The following is a 22,208-nucleotide window of genomic DNA, read 5'->3' as shown; positions in this document are numbered from 1 at the left end:
GTCGTCGATATCGCACCCCCTCGGTGCCGAGATAAATAGGCAGGCTAGTGAATAAGTAAAGTACTACTTCTATGTAAGCAGGGACTGTAGATACCTTCTCCCAAATTACGGCAATCATTAAGCTTAAACTTACAGGCTCTGCTATGCAACATTGGTGGTAGCTGTCGGAGAACGAATGCAACGGTTGTGTCTCGGCAGATTCCGCTGTTTCATGCTGGTTGCTGATCACCGTTGTGATCGAAGCCATCGAGCTCTAGCCGCTTCTAGCTGCCCACACCTCACCCCACCAGAGACGACACCTAGAGAGAACACTTGATTCTATTGGCTGTTCGAAACATCAAAACTGCGGGGCAACACTCACGTCACCAGCTATACAGGGTCACTGCCAGTACACTAAGTGGTCTGAAACAAATGCTCGTGCTCCTCTCTCTACACAGTCGCTGGGGGCAATCGCTGTAAGGTCACAAAGGACTTTCCAGGTTCCCGGTTGTCACATCGTGTGTAACAGTACACTACCTATCCTACTCACATGAAAGGGACTTTTATGCCACGGGCACGTAGCTTCCTCGGCGATGCGAACTTCTGATGTGGGTCCTGAAGCCGGACCGTTAGCGGGCAACCCGGATGCCGGCCTCGTCCGGCTGGCTTCCCCACACGATGCGCCAAGCCGGGACTCCGGATCCGCATGCCCCGGCGAGGATGGCCCGGCTGCCCGCCATGACGGGCGGCCGCCAAGATCTGGGCACGGCGCATGTCGAGACACGGGAGGAGGGCCGGAGGACGCGGGCAAGCGCGAGACGGACACTTCCACGCCGTCGTGGAGAGAACTGCCCCGCAAGGACCAGCTCCTCGTCATTACCCTAGCAAGGCTCAGCGAACCTCTGGTCCAGACGTCCATCCAGTCCTACATGTTCTACCAGCTCAAATGGTTCGACCCCAGTGCGCCAGACTCGGTCATATCAGGCCAGGCCGGCGTCTTGCAGTACGTTTTTACTTTTTTTCCGCTTCTCGGCCTTCTCGTCTTACACTCTACTCTGGCTCCTAACGCAGTTCCCCCCCCCCCCCCCCCCAGTGCGAGCTTCACGGCCGCGCAATTCCTCACTGCCATGATATGGGGGCGACTTGCCGACTCCAACCGGTTCGGCCGCAAAGCCGTGTTGATGATAGGCTTGGCTGGTACACGTGAGAGAGACCCTTGAAGCAGCGAACGCGCGCTCCGCACGCCGAGCTAACTACCTCAGCAGTCTTGTCGTCCGTTGGCTTCGCCTTCTCGACCTCGTTCTGGCAGGCCCTCGTGTTCAGGTCCATTGGAGGCATCACGAACGGGAATGTGGGCGTGCTGAGGACCATGTGAGAACTAACAACCCCCTTTTGCCGACCCGCGCGTGCGTGGCTTTCCCTGTTGACACGGTTCCTACAGGATCAGCGAGACGGTGCGTGAGAAGAAGTGCGTCTCGATATTTATCCCTTTAAGACGGAGTTGTTCCCCTTTCCCCTCGCTGGAGCAGTGCTCAACGAAATGGAGTTTCGCAGGTACCAGTCCAGGGCGTTCCTGTTGCTGCCCATGACCTTCAACATTGGCGTCATCATCGGCCCTATCCTCGGCGGCGTGCTTTCGGATCCCGCGAGGAGCTACCCCGACCTTTTTGGCCACGTCGACTTCTTCCAGCGCTTCCCCTATGCCGCCCCGAACCTTGTATCTGCCTTCTTCCTGCTCTGCGCGATGCTTGGCGTATGGCTATGTCTGGAGGAGGTGGGTTATGCCTCTGAAGAGTGTGTCGTCGGACCCGCCTTCCGATCACGTTTGCTGACATGGGATCCCAGACACTCGACTCGCGCTTCGGCAAGCGGGATAGAGGGTTGGAGTTGGGGCGAAAGTTGCGTCGGTGGCTTTCGGGCCACCGTTCAGGGGCTGCTTACATGCCGCTGCCGACCGATGATCGAACCTTTGCTCTCGATGAGCCGCACTTCCCTGCAAGGAGTAGCCACTCGCGCCATTCTTCAGGGGCCAGTGCCGCTTCGAGACGGAAACATTCCCGACGCCGGTATACGCAGCGACTCCCCTTCCGACGCATCTTCACGCCCAACGTCATCTCCACGCTCACGGCCAGCTTTCTCCTCGCGTTCCACGTGGGCACCTTCAACTCTCTGTGGTTCGTCTTCCTCTCGACGCCCGTCTATGACCCGGGCCAAGGCGCCGCCGAGTCACTACGCAATGCGCTTCCCCAGCGCTTGCCGTTCATCTTCACCGGAGGCCTCGGCCTGCATCCCCGCGAAGTGGGCATGGCCATGGCCATTCTCGGCGTGATCGGGATCGGCCTCCAGCTCGGCGTCTACCCCTGGCTCTCGGCCCGGCTGGGCACGGTCCGCAGCTGGCGTCTTTTCCTGCTGTGCTTCCCTCTCACCTACTTCTTGGTGCCCTACCTGAGCCTCGTGCCGTCCAGCAGCGCCCCGCCGCACCCCAAGGACGGCCTCGCGGTATGGACGGCCATTGTCTGCGTGATCTCGCTCCAGGTCGTTGGCCGCACCTTTGCGCTCCCCGCTCAGACGATCCTCGTGAACAACTGTACGCCGCACCCGAGCGTCCTTGGGACGGTCCATGGAATCGGGCAGAGCGTGAGCAGTTTCGCGAGGACGATCGGGCCCGTGCTGTGCGGCGTTCTGTATGGGCTGGGCTTGGCGAGGGGCGTCGTCGGCGCTGTGTTCTGGGGGCTGAGCGGGGTTGCGGCCTGCAACGTCCTTGCGAGCTTGTTTGTTCGCGAGGGCGATGGCCACGAGATACGGCTCGAGGGTGATGAGGACGATGAGGAGGATGCGGATCACGATAGGGCATCTCACCACTGAGCCGGCTGGGCCACAGCCTACGGCGGAATGCAGGGCATCTGACATGAAATACCAACCAATAATCATGTTCATGCTAGTCGAGTCGAGGCATCGACTACTTGTAGCTGCCGAGGGCGCCGCTTCCATACTTGATTGTGGGCACTATGGTGTCGTGTTGATGGCAGGGGGGCGGAAGGGCTAAGCCCAGTACAGCTTGTATCGTAACATACTACGGATAGATTTAGACGAAGAATACATGTTTTGGCTTGCTGAGGAAGAGCAGCAGGAGGTGTTGGTTTGCACTGACGTATATTCGTTTGCATGACGGCCGCTTCCGTGCCGCCATCGTTCAACATAGGCCGCAGTACTCCCTCACCGCTATCACATACGACCATACCTGGTAGAGAACTCGGCATCCCGTCCGCTCTGCCCTAGATAAGCTACCAAGGGCCGAATCAGTACTCAGGTCGGTGACGACTGGGGAATCCTCGGTGTTGTATGTTTTTTCCTTGTCTTTTGCTCCGCAGTTACGGAGCACGCACTCCACTCGGTCAACGCTGGGCATTTCAAATGGCCGAACTCAATATTGTGAAGATCAAGAGCAGCGAGGTTCATATGACCTACAGCTGTGCTGCTGCTAACCGTGGCGCATGCCAGGTCGAAAGCCTCTTTTTGTATTTGAACCTTTATCGTCGGCATACATTAGCCTCCCCTTTTTACTAGTAGTGATACGGAGTGCGCAATTTCTTATGTTGGTTATTCCGATCTAAGCTAAAGCGCCACTACTAACTGCTCATGCTATTACTACAATATTCTCGGTCAGAACACCATAGATTCGTACCTAGTCCGCAGTATACCGGCCGGACGTCCGGCCCGTCTCCGGAACCCGGCCACTGCCGGCTTGGACCGGGGCGGCCGTTCGCCAACAGGCGTCCAGAAAGGGAAAGTGGGGCTGTTGTCCATCGGCCGCCATTTTCATGTGCGCCTATATATTGCCCGCCTTCCTAAAGGTTCGCTCAACAAGAGCCGGTTGCCGTATTGGGACTGTACCTAACATCAACAACCTCCTGGATAGCCGAAACGTCTTCGATCCATCCGCCGTCTTGGCTTAACAACCTCCCCCGGCCCCGATTAAGAGCCGAAGCGTTAGTGGTTGTTGACCGCTGAACCTCCCAACAATGCAGCCACCTCACGTACTCAGAGTTCCGGGTCCGCCTCTCGTAATCGAGGCAGCGCCCCTCACGCGCGAAGCATTTGCGCCATTCGGCGATGTAATCGAGAACCCGCGACCCCATGTCCACCCATCCTCGGTCGGCGGAAACTCAAACACGCCCTCGCTTCCCTTCGACGCCGTACCCGCCAACCAAGGGTCCGCCATCAAATACCAGCATGTATCCCGCCCGGTCAACCTCTACGACCAGGCCCCAAGCGGCCGTCCGGGATCAGCAATCATGAGCGTGTTTGTGTGCGCAGCCCGCGCCCGCGTGATGATGATGATGCCGGACCCAGCTGCTCCGACCTCGGCCCCCGGTGCGGGACAGCCACCACCATCACCACCACCACCATCATCAGACGTGACCATCAAGGTCTCCATCCTCGAACGCCACCCGTTCACAACCCAGACCTTCATCCCGCTACCCGCCAACCCGGCAGCGCACTACCTTGTCATCGTAGCCCCGACTCTCCCCAGTAGTGACCCCACCACCATCGCGGGCGGCGATGAGGCGGCGGCGGCGCTCCCAGTCCCGACCCGTCTCCCGCCCTCTGCCGCCGCCGCCAGCTACCCGCGTCCCCTGCCCGGCGGCGGGTTGCCCGACGTGCGACGTCTCCGCGCCTTCGTGGCGACGGCCCGCCAGGCGGTCACCTACGGGGCCGGGACGTGGCATGCGCCGATGGTGGCGCTGGGCGAGGCCGGGACGGCGGTGGATTTCGTCGTGGCGCAGTTTGCCAACGGGGTTGGAGTGGAGGATTGTCAGGAGGTGGTGTTGGCTTTGGACAGCAGCAGCAGCAGCAGCACGGGACATGATGGCGGTGCTGTTTGGGTCAAGTTGAAGTTGAAACCGGGCTCGTTGGTGGTGGCGGGGAGCAGGAGGACGGAGATGGCGAAACTGTGATCTCCAACTGTGAAAGAATGGTTGGCTACTAGGTACCTTGTATGAGATGAGAGTTTAGCGTCGGAGTGCCTCTGGAGTTAGTTTGCTATACATACAATACCGTACCTAGGTAGGCAGTTCGACGGCTTAATTAGGTTGTTCTGTTGTAGACTGGGAAACAAGGCACCATTCTCCCAGGGAACGGAATGTTATTACCATCGGGAGAGGAGATGGTGATCACGAAGAGCAGAGTGTGATCCGAGATCCATTGTGTGCTTCATGGTAATACTATTTCGATGGCCCCTATTAGTGAAGCGGGCTGTCCCGGGCATGCACCGTCTCTCGCAATACCTGTCGACATGACCTAATACTCTCACATTTTTAATCCGACAACCGTACCTTTTTTCCCCCTTCAATCGAAGCGCTTCCTCTCATCCTCCCATACTCCTTTTTGTGTTTTTTTTCCTTTTTTTCCCTTTTTCCTTTTTTCCTTTTTTTTTTTTTTTTTTTGCCTCCAGCAAGGAGGACGTCATCGAAGGCTTCTTTCTGAGCGCTCCTCACTGCCATCTGGCCGCCGTTTTTGTTTCCCCCGTGTACTCCTATGAGTGAACCATACTATACGGCAAATACCCAACAAAGTCCTCCACACATCAGTAGTAGTCCGTCGTACCGGCCACTTCATCATCCTCCTCTTCCTCTGTCTCACCAAAGAACTTCTTCACAGCCGGGTTAACCCGGCCAAACTTCCGGAGGTTCTCCTCCTCGATGGTACCCGAGACCATAAAATGGTACACGTGCACCTTGTTCGTCTGCCCAGTGCGGATGCACCGGCCTCTGGCCTGCAGCACCGTCCTGACCTGGTGGTCCTCGTCGTGGTGCATGTACGGGCTCGCGAAGACGATGCGCGACGCAATGGTCAGGTTGCTGCCCGCGCTGGTTTCGCTGTCCATGTCGAGCAGCAAGACTCGGCCGGCCCGTGCGGCCTTGAAGTCCTCTAGCCCCTGGGACACCATCTCGTCGCTCAGGCTGGCGAGATTGAGGCATTCGACTCCGGCATCCTTGATGGCCTTTTCCAGCGCGTCGATGAAGGGGCCGTACTGGCCAAAGACAAGCACGTACTCGTCCGACGGGATTCGGTTCTTGATGAAGTCGGCCACCTCGGCGGCCTTTGTGTGCCCCTCGTCGTCCGAGGCCCCCGGCACCTGGGAGCACGGGAGGATCGGGCGTTGGTGCACGAAGGCCGGGCAGCCCTTGGCCGGGCAGTAGAATTCGGCCGCCGACTGGCATCCATGGCACAGGAAGTGGCCACAGCCCACGACCAGGAACGACGAGGATGCGGACTCGAGTGGTTGATGGCAGCCGCCACAGCGCTTCCCGGACACGACGGAGTCCTTGTCATCGGCGCAAGCGAGCGACGAGTACGCGGTAACGAAGTTGCTCTCCCTCCACGTCGTCCTAAAGTCGTCGGTCGTCTTGTTCAGATGCACCATGGTGCGCTTCAGCTCGTCCTGCAGCGCTTCCAGGTCTTGGGCGATCGCTAACTGGAGGTGTTGGTCGGGAGCGGCACGGCCGTCGCGGTATTTATCGATTCCGGCATACCCGTTCTCGTGCTGCCACAGCAGCTTTTGGAGCTCGCCGATGGAAACGCCTTCGCGGAAGTGCAGGTTGAGCTCCGCAAATCGCTGTCGGAGCGCTTGCTTCGACTTGGGCACGTCGTCCCTCTCGGTAAATCTCTTCCGTTCCATGTCCCACGTCCTCGGCGCCCCTTTCTCTCGGGATTGCATGCACTCAGAGACGAATTTCTGAAGCCTCTCCTTCGACAACACATCGAGAACGCGGCTGCTGTCGAGTGCACTATTCCCGTCGATCGTCGTGGGAATGTCCCGGGAAGTGAGCGCAGACTTCAAGAAGGACGACGGGTCTGGAAGCTGGCGCTTGAGCGGTTCGGCATCGGGGTCGAGCTTGTATCGAAGCCAGCAGATATCCTCGGCGAGGAGCCGGAGCTGCGCCTCAGTTAGTGTATCGACAAACTGCATCCAGGCGCCCTCGTCGACGTGGAAGAAGTCGATCCACGTATACAGCGCCTTGTTGACGCTGTACTTCTCTCGCCAGTCCCCGGTGAACTGCGGCGCCCACGCTGCCCTAAGGAAATCGGGCCCAGAAGAAGCAGCCTGAGCCAGCTGCTTGGGCTGCCGCTGACCGGCCACAACAGCTACCTCATGCTGGAACATGTCGATGCCGTCGAAGTCCTCGAAGTCCTCGAAGCCTCGGTCGCCGGACAAGGCCTTTGTCAGCGCGTCGCACATGGCATCAACACGGGCGAGAGGGGCCAAAGCGTCTTGGTCCCGTTGGTTGGTGGCTTGGGCGTCCCCTTGGTGGAACGCAACTTGCACCCAGCGCCGGAGCCACATGACCTTGTCCCACAGCAGCTTCATGTGGTCCCCGAGATTGTGAAGCCGCTTCGAGAGCTGCTGGCGGCAGGCGTTGAGTGAGGCCGTTTCCCTGCCAAGACCGCACGCTACCAGGCCCAGGAGCATCTTGGCCTGAGCCTGCGTGTCTCGGTGCACCAAGTCGCCGCCCTTCAGCTTGACGGCATCACGGGCGTGGGCCGGGAGCGCCGAGTAGTCGTAGCCAGCGTCGAACACTTCCTGGTTGAGCAGATGATAACGCATGGCGGTAGAGGCAGTCATGGCGACCGGCACGACAAGCTCTTCAACCTCGATTTCGACTTCCTCTGCCAGGTGGTTGGCACGGAAGAAGGACGACACAAAGGCCTGGCCGCGGCTGTGCCTCTCCGCGGCAACTACGGCCGACCTGATCCGGGACGAGAACATGTGAAACTCCTCGCTCTTGGTCATGGGATGGAGTTTGGGGCCCTCGGTCACGGCGGGTAAGCCCGGCATCATCCGCTGCTCCGGACGGGCGACGTGGATGCCGAACACGGCGGCCATTTTGCAGACTTGTTCGAGCGCAAAGAGCTTGGGCGTCCCGGAGATCAGCCACTTAGCGTTGGCCGCGGCATTCGCAACGAAAAGGCGGATGTGGTTATCGTCATCATACGAACATTCGTCCCATATGACACGGGCGAAGCTGCAGTTGTGGAGCCAGGATATGTCCCACTCATGATCCTCGAGCTTTGAGGCCGTCGTCTCCTGTTCGGTATTGTCGCCCTCGTTCTGCTGCTCCGGGGCTGTCTTGGCCGCGGCGCGCTTGCCGTTCTTCGTCGCGCCCTTCTTGGCATCTTTGCGGCTGGTTCCTTTAACTTGTTTACCCACGAGCTCGTTGATTTCAGCTTGCTGTCTCTCGACCAGTCGGCCAAAAACGTCGTTCCGGATCGTGGACATGTGTTCGTCGTGCGTAACACCGGGGGCAGGACCGGCTAGGTAGCAAGCAGTAAGGATCCTCTGGTTGCGGAGCGCTTGTTGGTACCAGATCTCGAGGGCCCTCTCGGGAAGGCCCCTGGGATAATCAGGGCCTCTGCCAGCAACTTTCTGCAGACGGTCCATGAAGCCGCTCGTAAACACGGCGCTGCTGAGGATGATGATCTCGGCTTCCTCCAGCTCCTTCAGCTTCAGCGGGTCGTAGAACGACCTGGACGTCTTGATAATGAGCACTTTTGGATGTTTCAGGCCAAGAAACTTCTCAGCCTCCAGTGCCCACTGGTCGGTGATGTGCTTGGGAACGATCACAAGCGTGGCCGACAAGTGCCGGAAGAAGGGGCCGGAGGCTGTGGCGTTTTGGAGCAGGGCATCGGCGGCGTCCCCGGAATGCTTGAAGTACCCGGATAGTTCGGCGGCCCAGGCGCCGTCGACTTTCTCCATGCGCTCCGCGACGGACTCGTTCAGGTCGTACTCTCGCATGTAATCAAGCAGGGCAAGCGTCACCACGGTCTTCCCGTAGCCGATATCGTGCGCGACCACACCTCCCCGGGCGCTGTACGGAAAGCTGTTGGCCCATTCGGCCTTGCCCACGACTCGCAGGTTGAGCGGTGCAACGACTTCTTCCTCGATTTCGGACTTAACGAAATCGATTGGCACGAGCTCGCGCTGCATCATCCAGATGACCGCCTCCTTCTGGCTCGGCCGTAGCTCGTGTTCCACCCTCACCCTGCCCCTGCCCCTGCCCAGGTCCCGGCAGAACCGAGGAGGGCCATCGCTGGGCGGCACGTACTTCTTCTTGGTGAGGTCGATACCAGGGTTGAGTGTATGGCCGCATGGCCGGAGAGAGTCGGCGAAGGGCGCAAGGCCGGTGATGGAGGGGGTTGCTGCAAACTCGAGCGTCACTCTGAAGGCCGTGTTTGCCTGAGACGTCAGCGCGAACCGACCGCGGCTTGCCGTGGGGTGCGCCTGGATCAGGTATTCCAGCGCTCGGGAGACGAGCGTCTTGGGCTGCATCAAGAGTCTGATGTCCATGGTCGATTCTCCGTCACCGCCGCCATCATCGCCGCCTTGCAGGAGCCGTGCCGCAACCGCGACGGCTCGTGGAAGTTCCTGATACTGGCGCTCGAACAGGCCAGCCTGGGCCGGGTCTTCGATGAGGAAAAGGCCCTTCTTGCGATTTTCCTGCGCGTAAACAGCGATCTCAGGCGGCATCACGGAGCACATGCTGCAATGGCCAACCGGAACCCATTCACCGCGGAGGTGCGGGAAATCTGCAAGATCGGCTGGCACTCTGGAAACCTGAAGTTCTGCGGAGAGAAACGCAAACAGCCGCAGAAACCCATCGTAGGTGTTGGCTGGAAAGACGAAATAGTCGTTATTCGTCGCGCGGGCATCGACCTTGGCAACCCTGGTTGACGGCATTGGGAAGCCCCGGAACGTCGCCGTGATGGTAGCCAGGACCGGCATGCTCGTGACAGGGTCTTGTCCTCGCGCATGACAGGCCGAGTCTTGGATGGTTTCGGTGGGGGCCCAGTGAATGCGGACCATGTCCCCGACTGGCTTTAGGTTTGGAGCGTCGGAAGGCCCCGGAGAAGCGGACGACGACCAGTAGCCGGACCAGAAGACGTCTATCGGACCAGGGCGCGTCGTACATGCACCAACGTCGGCCCAAGTGAGAGCTGGGGTGGCGCGGAGAAAAACCTCGCGATACTCATGAGGCTCCATTTTGACCGTCTCGGTCCTCCTTGCCGTGTCGGTCCACACAAAGTGATCCTTGCGCGGTGCGCGGAGTGCTTCAGACTCCCACATCATGAAGACCCTGGCGGCGGCGGGATCGGAGCCTTGTCGGATGCGAAGGGCGCATCCCGGCGTACCGCACTTGGGGTGGTGGACGTAAACACCGCACACTTTCTGCTCGACAGTCCTCTTCCAGGCCAGCAGAGACGGGTCGGAACCGGGATCGTCGGCAAACGACAGATCGCTGGCAACCAGTGCACCGGCGGCGGCATCGGCGGTCAGCTGCAGCTTGAGCTTGATCTCCTTGGGGACCCAGAAGGACCACTGCGGGACGGCAGCGCCCTGCGGAATCAGCCCGCGCGCGATGGGCTGGTTCACATCAAAACGGGCCGACAGCTGCGTGCGCTCTGGATGCCAGGGCGCGAAGTAGAGGTACCAACAGCAGGTACCATTACCATCGGGCGACAGAACGAGACGCGCAATGGTTTTGGCGGCCTTATAACACACCGTCACCACGTCCGTGACTCGGATGGTGTCAAAGTAGTACACATGTCGTCCTGCCAGGGCGTCATGGACCGCCGGGCCGTATCGGCCCTTCGCGTCCGGGACAATAATGGAAGGCGGTAGGTACAGCGCGACAGCATTGGGCAGCAGGCGCTTGAGCTGAACCTTGCCGCGCTCGATGGAGAGCTCTGGTCCCGCAACCGGCGTTGTGCCGAAGTCGTGCACCGGGTTTCCGCGACAGGCCGCGCAGGCCGTTGCGCCGCAGGCACTGCAGACAAAGACCTCGCTCGCCGTCCTGGCGCAGTGACACACGCGCCGCATCTGCTCGGCCAGGGGCAGGAGCAGCCCGACGTGGATGGTGGCGATGCTGCTCCGGCCAGCGCCCAGCGACTTGTCATCTTCTTCAGGGGCTTGTTGTAGATACAGGCCAGCCTTGGGCTGTGACGAGGGCATCCCGTCGAGATGATCGGGGGCTAACTTGGTGGCGGCGAAGAGAAGACACAGAGTGACAGCGCCAACCACGGTAAGGGTCATGGCGTTCCCGGCCAAGTCCCGGAGCTGGGCCTGCGACTCGGTCGAAATAACCAGCTCGTCCACGGGAAGTCCCTGAAGTGCCAGGGCCTCGGACCCCGTGACGGGGCGCATGTGGTCTGTGATGATGGGCACCCCGGAGGGTGTAATGCAGCCGACGATGCCGAACTTCCAGGCCGGGGTGCGCCGGACGTAGTTGTTGCGGTCCACGTTCTGGCTCACATCAATCATGGCGGTCTTGAAGCCGAGGTCGCAGCCTTTGCCATTGTTGACGGCGAACGCAATGTCCATGACATCGATGATCCGGGGAACCTGGATCTGCCAGAACCGCACCCAGGAGTGAGACGGGTAGCAAGCATAGATCAGGCGGCCATTGCGCATCACTTTGTTGCTGAACGGGTTCTCGTCTCGGCGCAGCCCATGGGCGTGGCGCGCATCGGTGTGCCGAAGGGAGCACATGGCCCAGTCGGAGCTTTCCGTTGTCTTGCCCTCCATGTCCGCCCTGGCGAGAACCAGCGACGGGTCATCGGAGGGATGGAGAAAGTCGGTGACGGCAACCGAAGGCAGACGCTTGCACTTGAGCAGCATGAGAAGCCACTCCGCGGCAATCTTGGTGGCTAAGCCGATGCCAAAATACTGCGCGTCGATGGCAACCAGATAGCCCCGCTGCCGTGTCTGGGGGACGTAGAAGTCCTTGCTGTCCACCCTCTCCGCCTTGGCCACATAGCCGATTTTTGGGAAGATGTGCTTGGTGTACATATCCCACGGCGCGCCGCAGACATTCTCGAGCACAACGAATCTTGGCCGCAAGTCGTTTATGAGCTTGACGGCGGCAAAGAATGTTCTCGCCGACTCTCCGGCTTTCGAGTCCAGAAGCTCATCCAGCGCTGGATCCAGGTCCCGGATAAACGCCCAATCGAGCGCGACAGGCGATGCCGAAGAATCTTTTGGACCTTCTCTGTGTCCTGCTTCTCCCTTCCCGCGAGCTCTCTTTGGGGCGTTACCGACCGTTGCCGACTGCGGCTTAAGGTGCCGGTCGAGAGACGGCACACTGCCGTCTGGCTTGTTTGTGTTCATATTGGAGTAGTCGACGCATGAGCAGCCGGCAAACAGAATGTCCAGCTGCTTCTCCTCTCTGTCCGGAACCCGCTCTTTGGAGCCGCCAGCGGTCATGCTGAAAACAAGTTAGTTACTAGTCATCCAATGCTGCCGCTGTGTCGCGATCAAGTGCCGCGGGGAAACTCACGCTAGGCCGTTCGGGCCGGCCCTCGCCATCTCCACCACGTCCCGGAAGATGGGCGTGCCAGACGGGAGGTTGCGACGAATGAAGCCCTGTTTGAATGGCTCAATTTCGCAGCTGAAAAGCTGCTCATACACTAAGCCGGGACCATAACCAAGCGCTCGCAGGCCGTCCTGGAGCAGGTTCAGGGCGAATATCGGGGCATCCGTCCCCGAGCAGATGGTGGCCACCCTCAACTTGATGGGCGACTTCCTGAAGGCTTCTGGTTGAAGCCGCGAGACCATATCCTGCATCATCTCGCGTGGGTCCGAGATGGGCTTTAAGCTCCGGTCAATCTTGACTTTGAGTTTCTCACCGGTCTCACCGGTCTCATCCGTCTCACTCTCACCGGACGAGTCGTCGACGGTACGAGATCCGTCGACCGCGGCCTCTTGGGCACTTGAGGTACCAGACTCCTGGTCCTTGGGGGCGACTTTCTGTCTCTTGCGAAGCGCCCGCCGTCCGCCATTAGCATTTTGGCTGGCGAGATCGCTGGCCTCGCTCGAAAGGCGCTTGCGAGAACGAGCACGAGGCGCCCGCTGTTTCTGGTCCGCCATGACTTGAGTCATATCAGCTACGGCCTTCCTATCGGTCCAGCAGAAGGCCTTTCTTCCCCGATAGTCTTTACAGGGCGTTGACCGCCTCGGTCTTGCGAAAGAGGTGCTCTGCTCTCACTCGAAGCAACTGAAGAGAAGGTGAGTAAGATTAAGGCTAAGGGTGATGGGAGAGAGAACTGAGGTTGCGGAATGCGGCAAAAAGGCGACACAACTTGTGTTTGCATGCGTTTCCTGCGGCGAGTTTCTTTCCTGGTCGGTTGGTGGAAGAGTTTTTGGGGAAAGAGGCCACAGGAACGTGGGAAGTGCAATGAAAAAGGCGCCGGAAGCGAAAGTCACGGGCAGAACACGTCCCGGAGCGAAAGACACTGGCAGAATGACGGGGGAACGGAGTGCGTGCGGTGCACCCAAGCGGGTCCCCCTAGTGCGGACCCTTCTTGGAACGAGGGGCGCGACAGCAAGCTTCCAGGAAACAAGCTTCAGACTCAGTGGTTCCGACCCCAGAGGGACCTAGACAGCCATAGGCTGTATGCAAAGCGGACGTTGTTGCCGCAGCTCTGCCCGACATCATGGTGAAAAGAAGCGGGCTGCGATGGTGCCCGTGTCCGGTGCCCGTGTCCGGTCACTCCGATGGTGCGGAGGCAGCCCCCGAAGACGCAAAGCAGGCAAGGCACTAAGACAGTTCAGCCCTGAACCAGGCCGCTTCAAGCCGTGCGAGCGGATTCATGCTGGATCACCGGGATTCAGGGTCGGTACGTATCGAGCGTGTCTGACAAGGTTTGAGGAGAAAGCCATTCTTGTTGATGTACCCCTTTTGAGGAACACAACTGACCACGGATAGGCAAGCAGGTTGCCCCGGTCTTTGACGAGGGGTCAACACCGTCAATGACCAAAAAGCCATCCACTTATTTGTGCGACAGGACCACAAATGCTGTTGCTGGAACTCCGGCTGGGAGTTGTCGCTCTGGCAACTCATCTCCCCGTTGGAAGGCCATGGAGAAGGAGCTTCAAAGGGACAGGGTCGTCGTCCATAAGGCCGCTGGCTGAGTCCTCATATATCCCTCAGGCCCCTTGCCTTGTCCCCGGCCAGAGGAATCGCAGTGTTGTGTCCTGTAGGTCCTGGCATGAGTTGATATCGAGGTTGACTGGGTGAGTTGACGTTGGAATTGGGCGCCAAGCACGCTATTCTGTTGACTGCAAGTAACGTTACTGAGTACGGATTACAGTACGGTACATGCATTACATGTACGCCCTGTGGTTGGAGCATGTCAATGCTGGGGCTGAAAGCTTCAGCCGCCTTTTGTCGAAATACGAGAGCGCAGGAAAGTTATAAATACCCTCGTGTTTTGCTCTTTTAACTTGCCAGGCTCCGCGAGAGAGAGGGACAGAACACTCACCGCTGATCCGCCTACGTTTTTGGTTAACGGCGAGCTTTCGGCAGCCAAATCTCGGGCACGTGGGCTTGGCAGTACCTGAAACGCAAGACAGTGGTGGCCGCCTGGAAGAGCACAAGATGGCGCCGACTACCCTTCTTCCGGACGCCGGGAACAAGTTCGAGGACCTTTCTGGTGTTGAGATCAAACCGGGCGATAACCCTTTTGATGCGCTCATCAACGCATGCGACGGCTCTCCGGTAAGCCGCCCTTTCTTCGCCCTACCCTGTGGTGGCTTGGACTCGGACCCGGAAAGTGTGCAAGAAGAACGAAGTTGTGGCAGAATGGAAGACGGCGGGTCTGGTGGAAAGCCGAGTCCGTTTGGGCGGGAAGCGCGATGTTTAGGCCGCAGGGCAGGGACCAGTCGACGGGCCGCCGAGGACAGGGTCACATGAATGATTCCGCGCTGAAGGTTTACTATTGGAAACCGCCGTCGGCATGCACAACTCGTCGAAGTCGAAAGACTTGCTGGTTGTCGTCGTTACTGTCACTGTTTGGGACCACCAAGAGCAGCGTGGCTAGCAGCAGCGGCAGAAAGACGCTGTTGTACACGCCGGGCAATGCATGTCCATGGAGTCCATGGACACTATCGCCGCTGATAGGTACTTGGGGTGGCTTCGATGCTAATGAAGACACTTTTCATGCAGGCCAAAATCCAGTCGTTGTACGCGAGGCATCGCACGACAAGGAATGCGCAGCAGCGAGAGAAGTTCCTGGCCTCGGAGTTCAGGGAGCTGAGTATCGACCCCATTTTGCTGCGGCTGGAGAATCCGGAGATTGAGCCTGGCTTCCAGGATCCACGGCACTGTCTCGTCTTCTGGGCAAGACCGCCGGATCACATTGTGAAGTTGGCCTGCCATGTGCAAACTCTTCTGCAGAAATCGGCACCAAGTGAGCGTTATGCTGCCTGCCCTGTCCCCAGCTGACACCGAGCGCCAGAGACGGAGATAGTCGGCTAACCCATGCGGACTACCAGACCTCTGGCTCATGCCTGCGCACCGCATGCACTTGACAACTCTCGAGGTCGCTCACTCGAAGACAGCCGAGGAGATTGCGAGCCTTGTGTCACGCATACGTCCCGCGATTCCTGCTCTGACGGGGCTGACGTTTGCCCGGCGCTCTCGGCTTGTGAAGCCGATGCTTTCCTACGACTTGTCTGCCATCGCCATGTCCTTTCTGCCGGCCGCGGGCGAGGAGGTTCTATCGCCGGCTCCTGCGGCGCCCCATGCGGACGGTACTGAGGCCGACAACTACACGTATCACCACCTTCGGCGGGACGTCTTCAACATGGCGTCGGAAAACGTAGCCATTGGGTCGCGATACGTGGTTCCCAGCGCACACATCACCCTGGGCCGCTACCTCACCCAGAAGGACCACGAAACGCCGGAAATGCGAGAGCATTGGATCCGCACCATTGAAGACATCAATGCGTGGCTTGAGAAGGAGGTGTGGGATGTCCAGGATGGCCAGTTCATCGGAGAGTGGGTCGTTGGCCAGGAAAGGGGCCTTGACGCCCGTTGCGGCACTCTCTGGTATGGCGGTGGGCGCACTATCATGACCGGCGAGGGGTTTTGATAGAAAGACGCTTGAAAGCAGGAGATGGAGGAAGAGTGAGGCGGAATCCCGGAGGGGAGTTCGGACAGGGGAAGTATTTATCGGCACGGAGTAAGTTCCTCACCGTTGTTGAAGGATGATGGACTCGCGCAAGGTGCACTTTTCGTATATAGAAGGTACCGGGACGTTAGTAGACTCAGGCGTCGGCATCTCCTGCCCTTTTAGATTTCATGTTCGTACATGGCCAGTGTAGACCAGAAATGGGGGATCAGCTGTTCCAAGGTTGCTTGTTGCTGTAATTTCTAGAGACATGCTTTTGGGAGTTGGGACAGTAAACTTCAGAACCCGGGGACAGTATTTGAATCAAATCCAGTTAGCGCCCCCGGAAATGATGTATGCTGCGCATCGCACCCACACATCGCACTTCAACATGACACTCAATTACCGTATATTCTATTGCCATTCGGATACTTCAATTGACGATTGAATGCCGGGGCGCAAATGGCTGACAAAAATCAAGTTGGGAATAGTAAGGTATTGGGCTCTAGCGCGGCGCTAGGCCGAATGTGGCTACAATACTCCCCGCGGTCCGAAGCTTACTTGTCCCAAAAGCGCTATGCATAAAGTGACGGTATCTAACCGCTTCTGGATAGGTGCCACCTCACATACCTGTAGGCAAAGCCACACCAAATTTGGCTGGCAACTTCCGTTCCCCGCCGCCGCCAACAAGCCTATTCTACCTCGATTCATGCCGCTCGACGCGCCGTTCGCTAACTATCAGCCTCAACTGCAATCCCAATATAGTACTTCTCCCATGCAGGTACAGGTACCTATATTACGTGTGTGACTGCTACGTGTGGTAGGATGCCGGATACGGTTACATACCGTCGCTCTGCCAGGCGACACCGTCGCTTCATTATCCACAGCACCCAAAAGTGAGGTATGTCTCAATTTCTATGCTGTGTGAAGCAAGTTCCACAACCTACCCCGCATACCGTCATCGTTTTAGCGTGCATTGCTCGCCGGCTTTGGAAACAAGATAATACCTCTGCTCACTCTGTAAGGGTTTATGTAAGACAATAAGCTCCATCGTTTGTTACACAAGATGTAGGCTTGGCTCCATATGTAGCTTAGGTGATGACCTAGTAATACGTTAACTGGGCTGACTCTTGCCAATCTTGCCTGGTTCGATGCCTTCTCGCCTCAACGAGACACTCTCCAGGATCGCTGGTCCTGGAGAGCCCAGAGATCGGCCACCGCGCCACTTCCGTGCGGAACCCAGCGCTCTCGGTCCGCATGCTTGGGGCGCTGCCCACGGCCCCACAGACTGCGCCAAGCCGGGTTTAGCGATGTACAAGACTCAACACCTCGCTAATTAATAATTAATCATACCTAACTTTAGTGGTTCCTTGCCATGCATCCTGCAGGACGTGGCCGTTACTGCGGAGCGTCGTTGCAGTCGAAACCCGGGGCCAATCTGGTTGTCGCTGTCCTCACGGACTGGGAATGTGTGTGGTCGCACCTTCCATCTGTCCGGTCTCCTGGATCCCACATCGCCGCTCCGAGTCGTCTCGAGTAGATCCCCTATTATTATTTCGCTGACCCGGGTTGCACCGACGCTGTATGATGCAGAGATCCAGCCACAACAGCCTTCCGCGTCGCATCACCGCCTGCGACAGCCGGCAGTAACGTTAATTGACAACCTTCAAACCCCTCGCGATCCTGAACGATTGGCCAGTTGCAGAGACCCGTACCGCCGTCGCATGATCAGACCGCTTGTTGTCGCATTCGCTGCTTCTTTTTTGGTTAGAGTTGCTTTGGAATCGCGGGGTGCAGCCCTTCTGTTAGGCGTCTAAGTCTCGCCCAGAAATCGTGCTTGCTATGGTGGCGCTGTGGTGGTGGCACATAAGTCCGGACAACAGAGAGGGACCGTGATCGGCTGGCCGAAGAAGACAGAAACATACAAAGGGCTGGCATTCTCCATACAGACAATCCGGGGAAGGAAAGGGAGGTGGCGGGCCCAGCGGCGCTTATGCGTGCCGCTCTGTGGTCTCGATCCCTTCTACGGGCCAAGCATTGCTTCCACCCGCCGTCGCCTGCATAGCCTCAGTGTATGCCTAGCGACCGGAAGTTGACGGATCGTCTACCGGCTGCCATGGACGGGAAATCCTTCCCACCCGGTCCGCCGTCCGAGCGGCCGGCGCACGTCGCCATGCTTCGTTCAGTCTCCGAGGTGACATCGCGGCACGGCGCGGAGAGGCTTTCGGCTAGCAACCTCCCAACCGCTTTCCGGCAGACCGTTAGGGCAGTGACGCCCGACCTGACCGAGGCCGCGCACAGTTGCGTGGACGAGACCGGGAGCAGCGTGTCGCAGGCTCCACTCGACTTTGTGTCGCCGCAGTCATCTCCCAGGTCCATTGCCTCTGCCACAGCCGGCTTGCCAGCCCGGCGTCAGGGCGTTGTGTTCAACGACGGGTTTCCAAAGGCTTTTGACAACGCGTCAACCAGTCCCCCCGTGCGCGCGACCTCCTTTAGGCCGAGAACGCATACCATGGATGGCGCGTTCCGGCAGCAGCTGGCCCCTACCGTGGAGGTGCGCAATAGGATGGGCTCCTTTTCATCAGCCGCGTCCTATCCGGCTAGCGATGACCTGAGATTGCCGTCTCTGCATTCGTTTGAGCCGTACAAGCAGACGGATCCTCAGCCAGCCGCCAGCATCGCGACGCCCAAAGACAAGAAATCGTCCGGGTCCAGGAGCCGCTTGACCAAGCGGCCGTCGTCGCGGCCGAGCTCCCCTCTCTCATCCCTCCCGCCCTCGGTCGACTCCCTCCCGTTGCCGGTGCCCACCACCGATGCCAACAAGGTGCTGCTCCTCATGAATAACCTGTGCGGGCGGATGCGCGGCGAGGTGGAGTACCGGAAGGACGTCAACGAGCCCTGGCTCGGCGGTATGTGCTATATCGAGGAGGAGAAAGGGAGTCTTTTGTTCGACCCTGGCGACAGCGGCCCGTTCCATAGCGTCTTGATCCCCGACCTCCGGGGCTGTCGAGTGGCGCCAGTGGAATCGCTGGGCAGAGATGCTGCTCCGTGTCTCGAAATAACCAGCCCACAGCTCGGCATGGCGCTTTTCCTGCGGCCGCTGGTGGCGGAAGAGTTCGACCTCTGGCTGGCCGCGTTGCTCTGTTGGCAGCAGTTGCGGCCGCCCGGCACGAAGCCCCAGAGTGTGCGCCCCAGCAACGTCGTCCCCGGCTCTGCGCCAACGAGAGTGGAGATGAAACGCCGCGTCTCGTCGCCGGGCCTCAGGAGCGCTGCCATCATCAAAGTGGGCAAGATCATGTTGTGGGACAAGGGTGCAGCGTCTTCCCCGCGTGCAATCGTCCGGCGGCCTTCGACGCGCGATCTGCGGTCGTCCCAGACGTGCTGGAGACGAGTGTCCTGCATCCTGCACGACAATGGCGAGCTCAAGATCATGACGGAAAATGACGTGACTGTCCTCTCGGTGATCGAGCTCTCCCAGCTCGCAAGGTCGGCCATCCAGCAACTCGACAGATCCGTGCTGGATGAGGACTACTGTCTGGCCATTTTCCCGAGCTACGCGACGACGTCGACCCAGCTCTCGATATTCAGGCCCGTGTACATCTCCCTCGAAAGCAGGGTCCTGTTCGAGGTCTGGTTTGTGCTGCTGCGCGCGTTCACCATACCCGATGTGTACAGCTTGGATCCCGCGAACGGGGGCCGAGTGTTTGAGGTGACAGATCTCCAGCGGGAACCGGCCGGCGAAACATTCAGGTTGGAAAAGACGATATCTGTTAGAATCACCGAGGCCAAACTGCGAGGCCGTACCTGGGTCGGAGAAGCGGCCTACGGAGAGCGACACAGGAAAGACCCCGACCCGGACCCCGTCACTGGTAACTATCTAGCTGAAGTCATGCTCGACGGCGAGGTTCGCGCCAGGACAACGACGAGGATGGATACCAAGAATCCGTTCTGGCGCGAAGACTGCGAATTTACCGACCTCCCTTCTTCCCAGCCATACCTGTCCATACTGCTAAAGAGAGTCGACGGCAACGCGGAGAGGTTCGCTCACCAGATCCAATCCACGCTGGGTTTTGCGAAGACGGGCAGCGTGACGGAAGTAGTGTGCGGCTCCGTCGACATACCGCTGCATCAGATGGAGGGCGGCAAAGACCACGAACAGTGGCTCCAGATCTGCGATGACCGACACCAGTCGATTGGATCCATGCTCGTGAGAGTGCATCACGAAGAATTCGTCGTCCTTCTCCAGCGACACTACCAGCCGCTCTCCGAGCTTCTGCACCGCTTCAGCTCGGGGCTTACAGCCCAGATTGCGGAGGCTCTGCCGGGCAGCCTGCGCCGGCTCGCTGCGCTATTCGTCAATATCTTCCAGGTCTCCGGAAACGCCAGCGAATGGTTCATGAGCATGGTGGAGGAGGAAATCGACGGGATCGGGAGTCAAACGCCGCTGAGGAAGCCGAGATTCAGCGGCCGTCTCAAGTCCGGTGATTCCATCGAGACCGCCGTCGATCGCGAGCAGGTAGTGCGCGACTTGGGCAGGTCGCTGCAGGGCGAGGCCAATCTGCTGTTCAGGGGCAACTCGCTGCTGACACAAGCCCTGGAATTCCACATGCGCCGCCTGGGCAGGGAGTATCTGAGAGAGACGCTTGCCGACAAAGTCTCCGAGATCAACGAGAGCAACGCGAGCTGCGAAGTCGACCCCAGCAAGGTGCAGCACGGTGAGAACGTCGAGGAGCACTGGAGCCGGCTTATCCAACTTACGACCGAAATCTGGAACTGCATCGTCGCCTCCGCCACCCGTCTGCCTCCCGAGTTGAGGCTGATCCTCAAGTATATCCGCGCCGTCGCCGAAGACCGCTACGGCGACTTTCTGCGCACCGTGTCCTACACGTCTGTGTCCGGCTTCCTCTTTCTCCGCTTCTTCTGCCCGGCCATCCTCAACCCGAAGCTTTTCGGCCTCCTCCGCGACCACCCCCGGCCGCAGGCGCAGCGCACGCTGACCCTGATCGCCAAGTCGCTGCAGGCGCTCGCCAACCTGTCGAACATCGGCAAGAAGGAGACGTGGATGGAGCCCATGAACCGCTTCCTCACCGCACAACGCCAGGCGTTCAAGGACTTCCTCGATGCCGTCTGCGCCATCCCCGCCGACCGCACAAAGCCCCTGCTGCCGGCATCCTACTCCACGCCCGTCACGATCCTCGGCCGGTTGTCTCCGCTGGCCCGCGAAGGCTTTCCCTCTCTCCCTTACCTCGTCGACCAAGGCCGCAACTTCGCCGCCCTCGTCAAGCTCTGGGCCGACGCGCACCCAGCCTCCGCCAGCGAGTCTCAGGTCTACGCAGGTGACCTGCTCAGATTCCACACCCTGTGCATCGACCTGCACCAGCGCGCCACGGACTGTCACGTGCGGATCGAGGCAATTCGGTCTGCCGAGATGGCGAGCCAACTAGCCGACGACAACCTCGGCCTGTCCGACGTGATGGATCGCATCAGCCTGGGCGACGTGCTGCGCACATCCGCCACCACCAACGGCGGGAGCACGGCAGTGTGGACCGAGGGCGAGGACGGCCCGCCGGGATCGTCGGGAAGTGACGTGGATTCGTCCGTGTCCCCGCCATTTGGCACCATCAGCATCAGCCGCGAGACCCGGCACGGCAGCTTCGGCCGCGAGTTTAGCTCCAGCTCCCTGCGCCAGCTAGCGCGGAACGCCGAGGCCTCGATCAGCCAGGGCGGCGGGGCCACAGTACGCAGCCTGCGCAACGGCATCCATCCGCGAAAGCTCCTCAGCGGCTTCATCCGCAAGTCGAGGGCCGTCTCGCCCGATGCTGCTCTAGCCCTGGGGTCTACCATGGCGCCGTTCTCCGCTGTCGTCAGTCGGGGAGAACGTGAACGTGACAGAGATGCTGATCAGCAAACCCCAAAGGATCCTAGTACTGGTAGCAGCAACCGACACTGGGAGAGAATCAGGGATAGGGACCGGGATAGGGGCTCAGGGGTGGCAGAGTCAAGGCAGCCTGAAACGGTCGCGCGGTCTTGAAAGGACAACAGCAGGCAAAAACGAAAAAGGAGAATGCTATTTGGTTTTAACAGCATGTATATCTGTCACTGAAGGCGCCGGCATGTCATTATTAAAAGTTAAGGGCCCTCTTAGATATGTGGCGCACGCAGTCTACTGGCTTGGTTGAGCCAATGGAAGCGATGTTCTTTTGTATATAGATGTGTTGTTCACATGATACACGGAAAATCACAAAGTCACAGTCGTTGGATGGGAGGGCAGATCAACTAGC

At 59.2% G+C, this 22,208-nt stretch overlaps 5 protein-coding genes across 5 annotated transcripts; 4 read left to right on the top strand and 1 right to left on the bottom strand.

Moving 5' to 3' along the window:
- Positions 1-1,106: 1,106 nt before the first annotated feature.
- On the top strand, positions 1,107-2,844 carry B0T15DRAFT_396114 (major facilitator superfamily domain-containing protein; the record flags this gene model as incomplete). The annotated part of the gene is made up of 5 exons (XM_062864815.1): positions 1,107-1,182; positions 1,245-1,350; positions 1,421-1,447; positions 1,534-1,753; positions 1,825-2,844. 5 exons carry the CDS (start codon positions 1,107-1,109, stop codon positions 2,842-2,844), a joined length of 1,449 nt encoding a protein of 482 aa, XP_062721170.1.
- A 978-nt stretch (positions 2,845-3,822) lies between these two features.
- B0T15DRAFT_532145 (ureidoglycolate hydrolase) lies at positions 3,823-5,167 on the top strand. Its single transcript, XM_062869295.1, has one exon. The coding sequence runs from the start codon at positions 4,002-4,004 to the stop codon at positions 4,935-4,937; it is 936 nt and encodes a 311-aa protein (XP_062721169.1). The 5' UTR covers positions 3,823-4,001; the 3' UTR covers positions 4,938-5,167.
- Positions 5,168-5,418: 251 nt separating this feature from the next.
- On the bottom strand, positions 5,419-13,173 carry B0T15DRAFT_195642 (uncharacterized protein). The gene is made up of 2 exons (XM_062862506.1): positions 12,315-13,173; positions 5,419-12,242 (listed from the first exon to the last, which is right to left on the bottom strand). Exons 1-2 carry the CDS (start codon positions 12,914-12,916, stop codon positions 5,567-5,569), a joined length of 7,278 nt encoding a protein of 2,425 aa, XP_062721168.1. The 5' UTR covers positions 12,917-13,173; the 3' UTR covers positions 5,419-5,566.
- A 947-nt stretch (positions 13,174-14,120) lies between these two features.
- B0T15DRAFT_532142 (RNA ligase/cyclic nucleotide phosphodiesterase) lies at positions 14,121-16,381 on the top strand. Its single transcript, XM_062869294.1, has 3 exons — positions 14,121-14,534; positions 14,982-15,225; positions 15,311-16,381. The coding sequence occupies exons 1-3, from the start codon at positions 14,415-14,417 to the stop codon at positions 15,907-15,909; spliced, it is 963 nt and encodes a 320-aa protein (XP_062721167.1). The 5' UTR covers positions 14,121-14,414; the 3' UTR covers positions 15,910-16,381.
- A 1,662-nt stretch (positions 16,382-18,043) lies between these two features.
- B0T15DRAFT_511308 (uncharacterized protein) lies at positions 18,044-21,958 on the top strand (the record flags this gene model as incomplete). Its single annotated transcript, XM_062867904.1, has 1 exon — positions 18,044-21,958. One exon carries the CDS (start codon positions 18,044-18,046, stop codon positions 21,956-21,958), a length of 3,915 nt encoding a protein of 1,304 aa, XP_062721166.1.
- Positions 21,959-22,208: the final 250 nt, after the last annotated feature.

Source organism: Chaetomium strumarium (assembly GCF_033439665.1).
Source record: "Chaetomium strumarium strain CBS 333.67 chromosome Unknown B0T15scaffold_4, whole genome shotgun sequence".
NCBI lineage: Eukaryota > Fungi > Ascomycota > Sordariomycetes > Sordariales > Chaetomiaceae > Chaetomium > Chaetomium strumarium.
This window is presented reverse-complemented; position numbering and strand designations above follow the sequence as displayed.

Bases quoted from the DNA above. Each gene is read 5' to 3' on its own strand.
- B0T15DRAFT_532145 (XM_062869295.1), top strand. From the start codon at position 4,002: ATGCAGCCACCTCACGTACTCAGAGTTCCGGGTCCGCCTCTCGTAATC.
- B0T15DRAFT_195642 (XM_062862506.1), bottom strand. From the start codon at position 12,916: ATGACTCAAGTCATGGCGGACCAGAAACAGCGGGCGCCTCGTGCTCGT. The intron at 12,243-12,314 runs GTGAGTTTCCCC...ACTTGTTTTCAG, and splicing joins GCCGGCCCGAACGGCCTAGC to CATGACCGCTGGCGGCTCCA.
- B0T15DRAFT_532142 (XM_062869294.1), top strand. From the start codon at position 14,415: ATGGCGCCGACTACCCTTCTTCCGGACGCCGGGAACAAGTTCGAGGAC. The intron at 14,535-14,981 runs GTAAGCCGCCCT...CTTTTCATGCAG, and splicing joins ACGCATGCGACGGCTCTCCG to GCCAAAATCCAGTCGTTGTA. The intron at 15,226-15,310 runs GTGAGCGTTATG...GCGGACTACCAG, and splicing joins TCTGCAGAAATCGGCACCAA to ACCTCTGGCTCATGCCTGCG.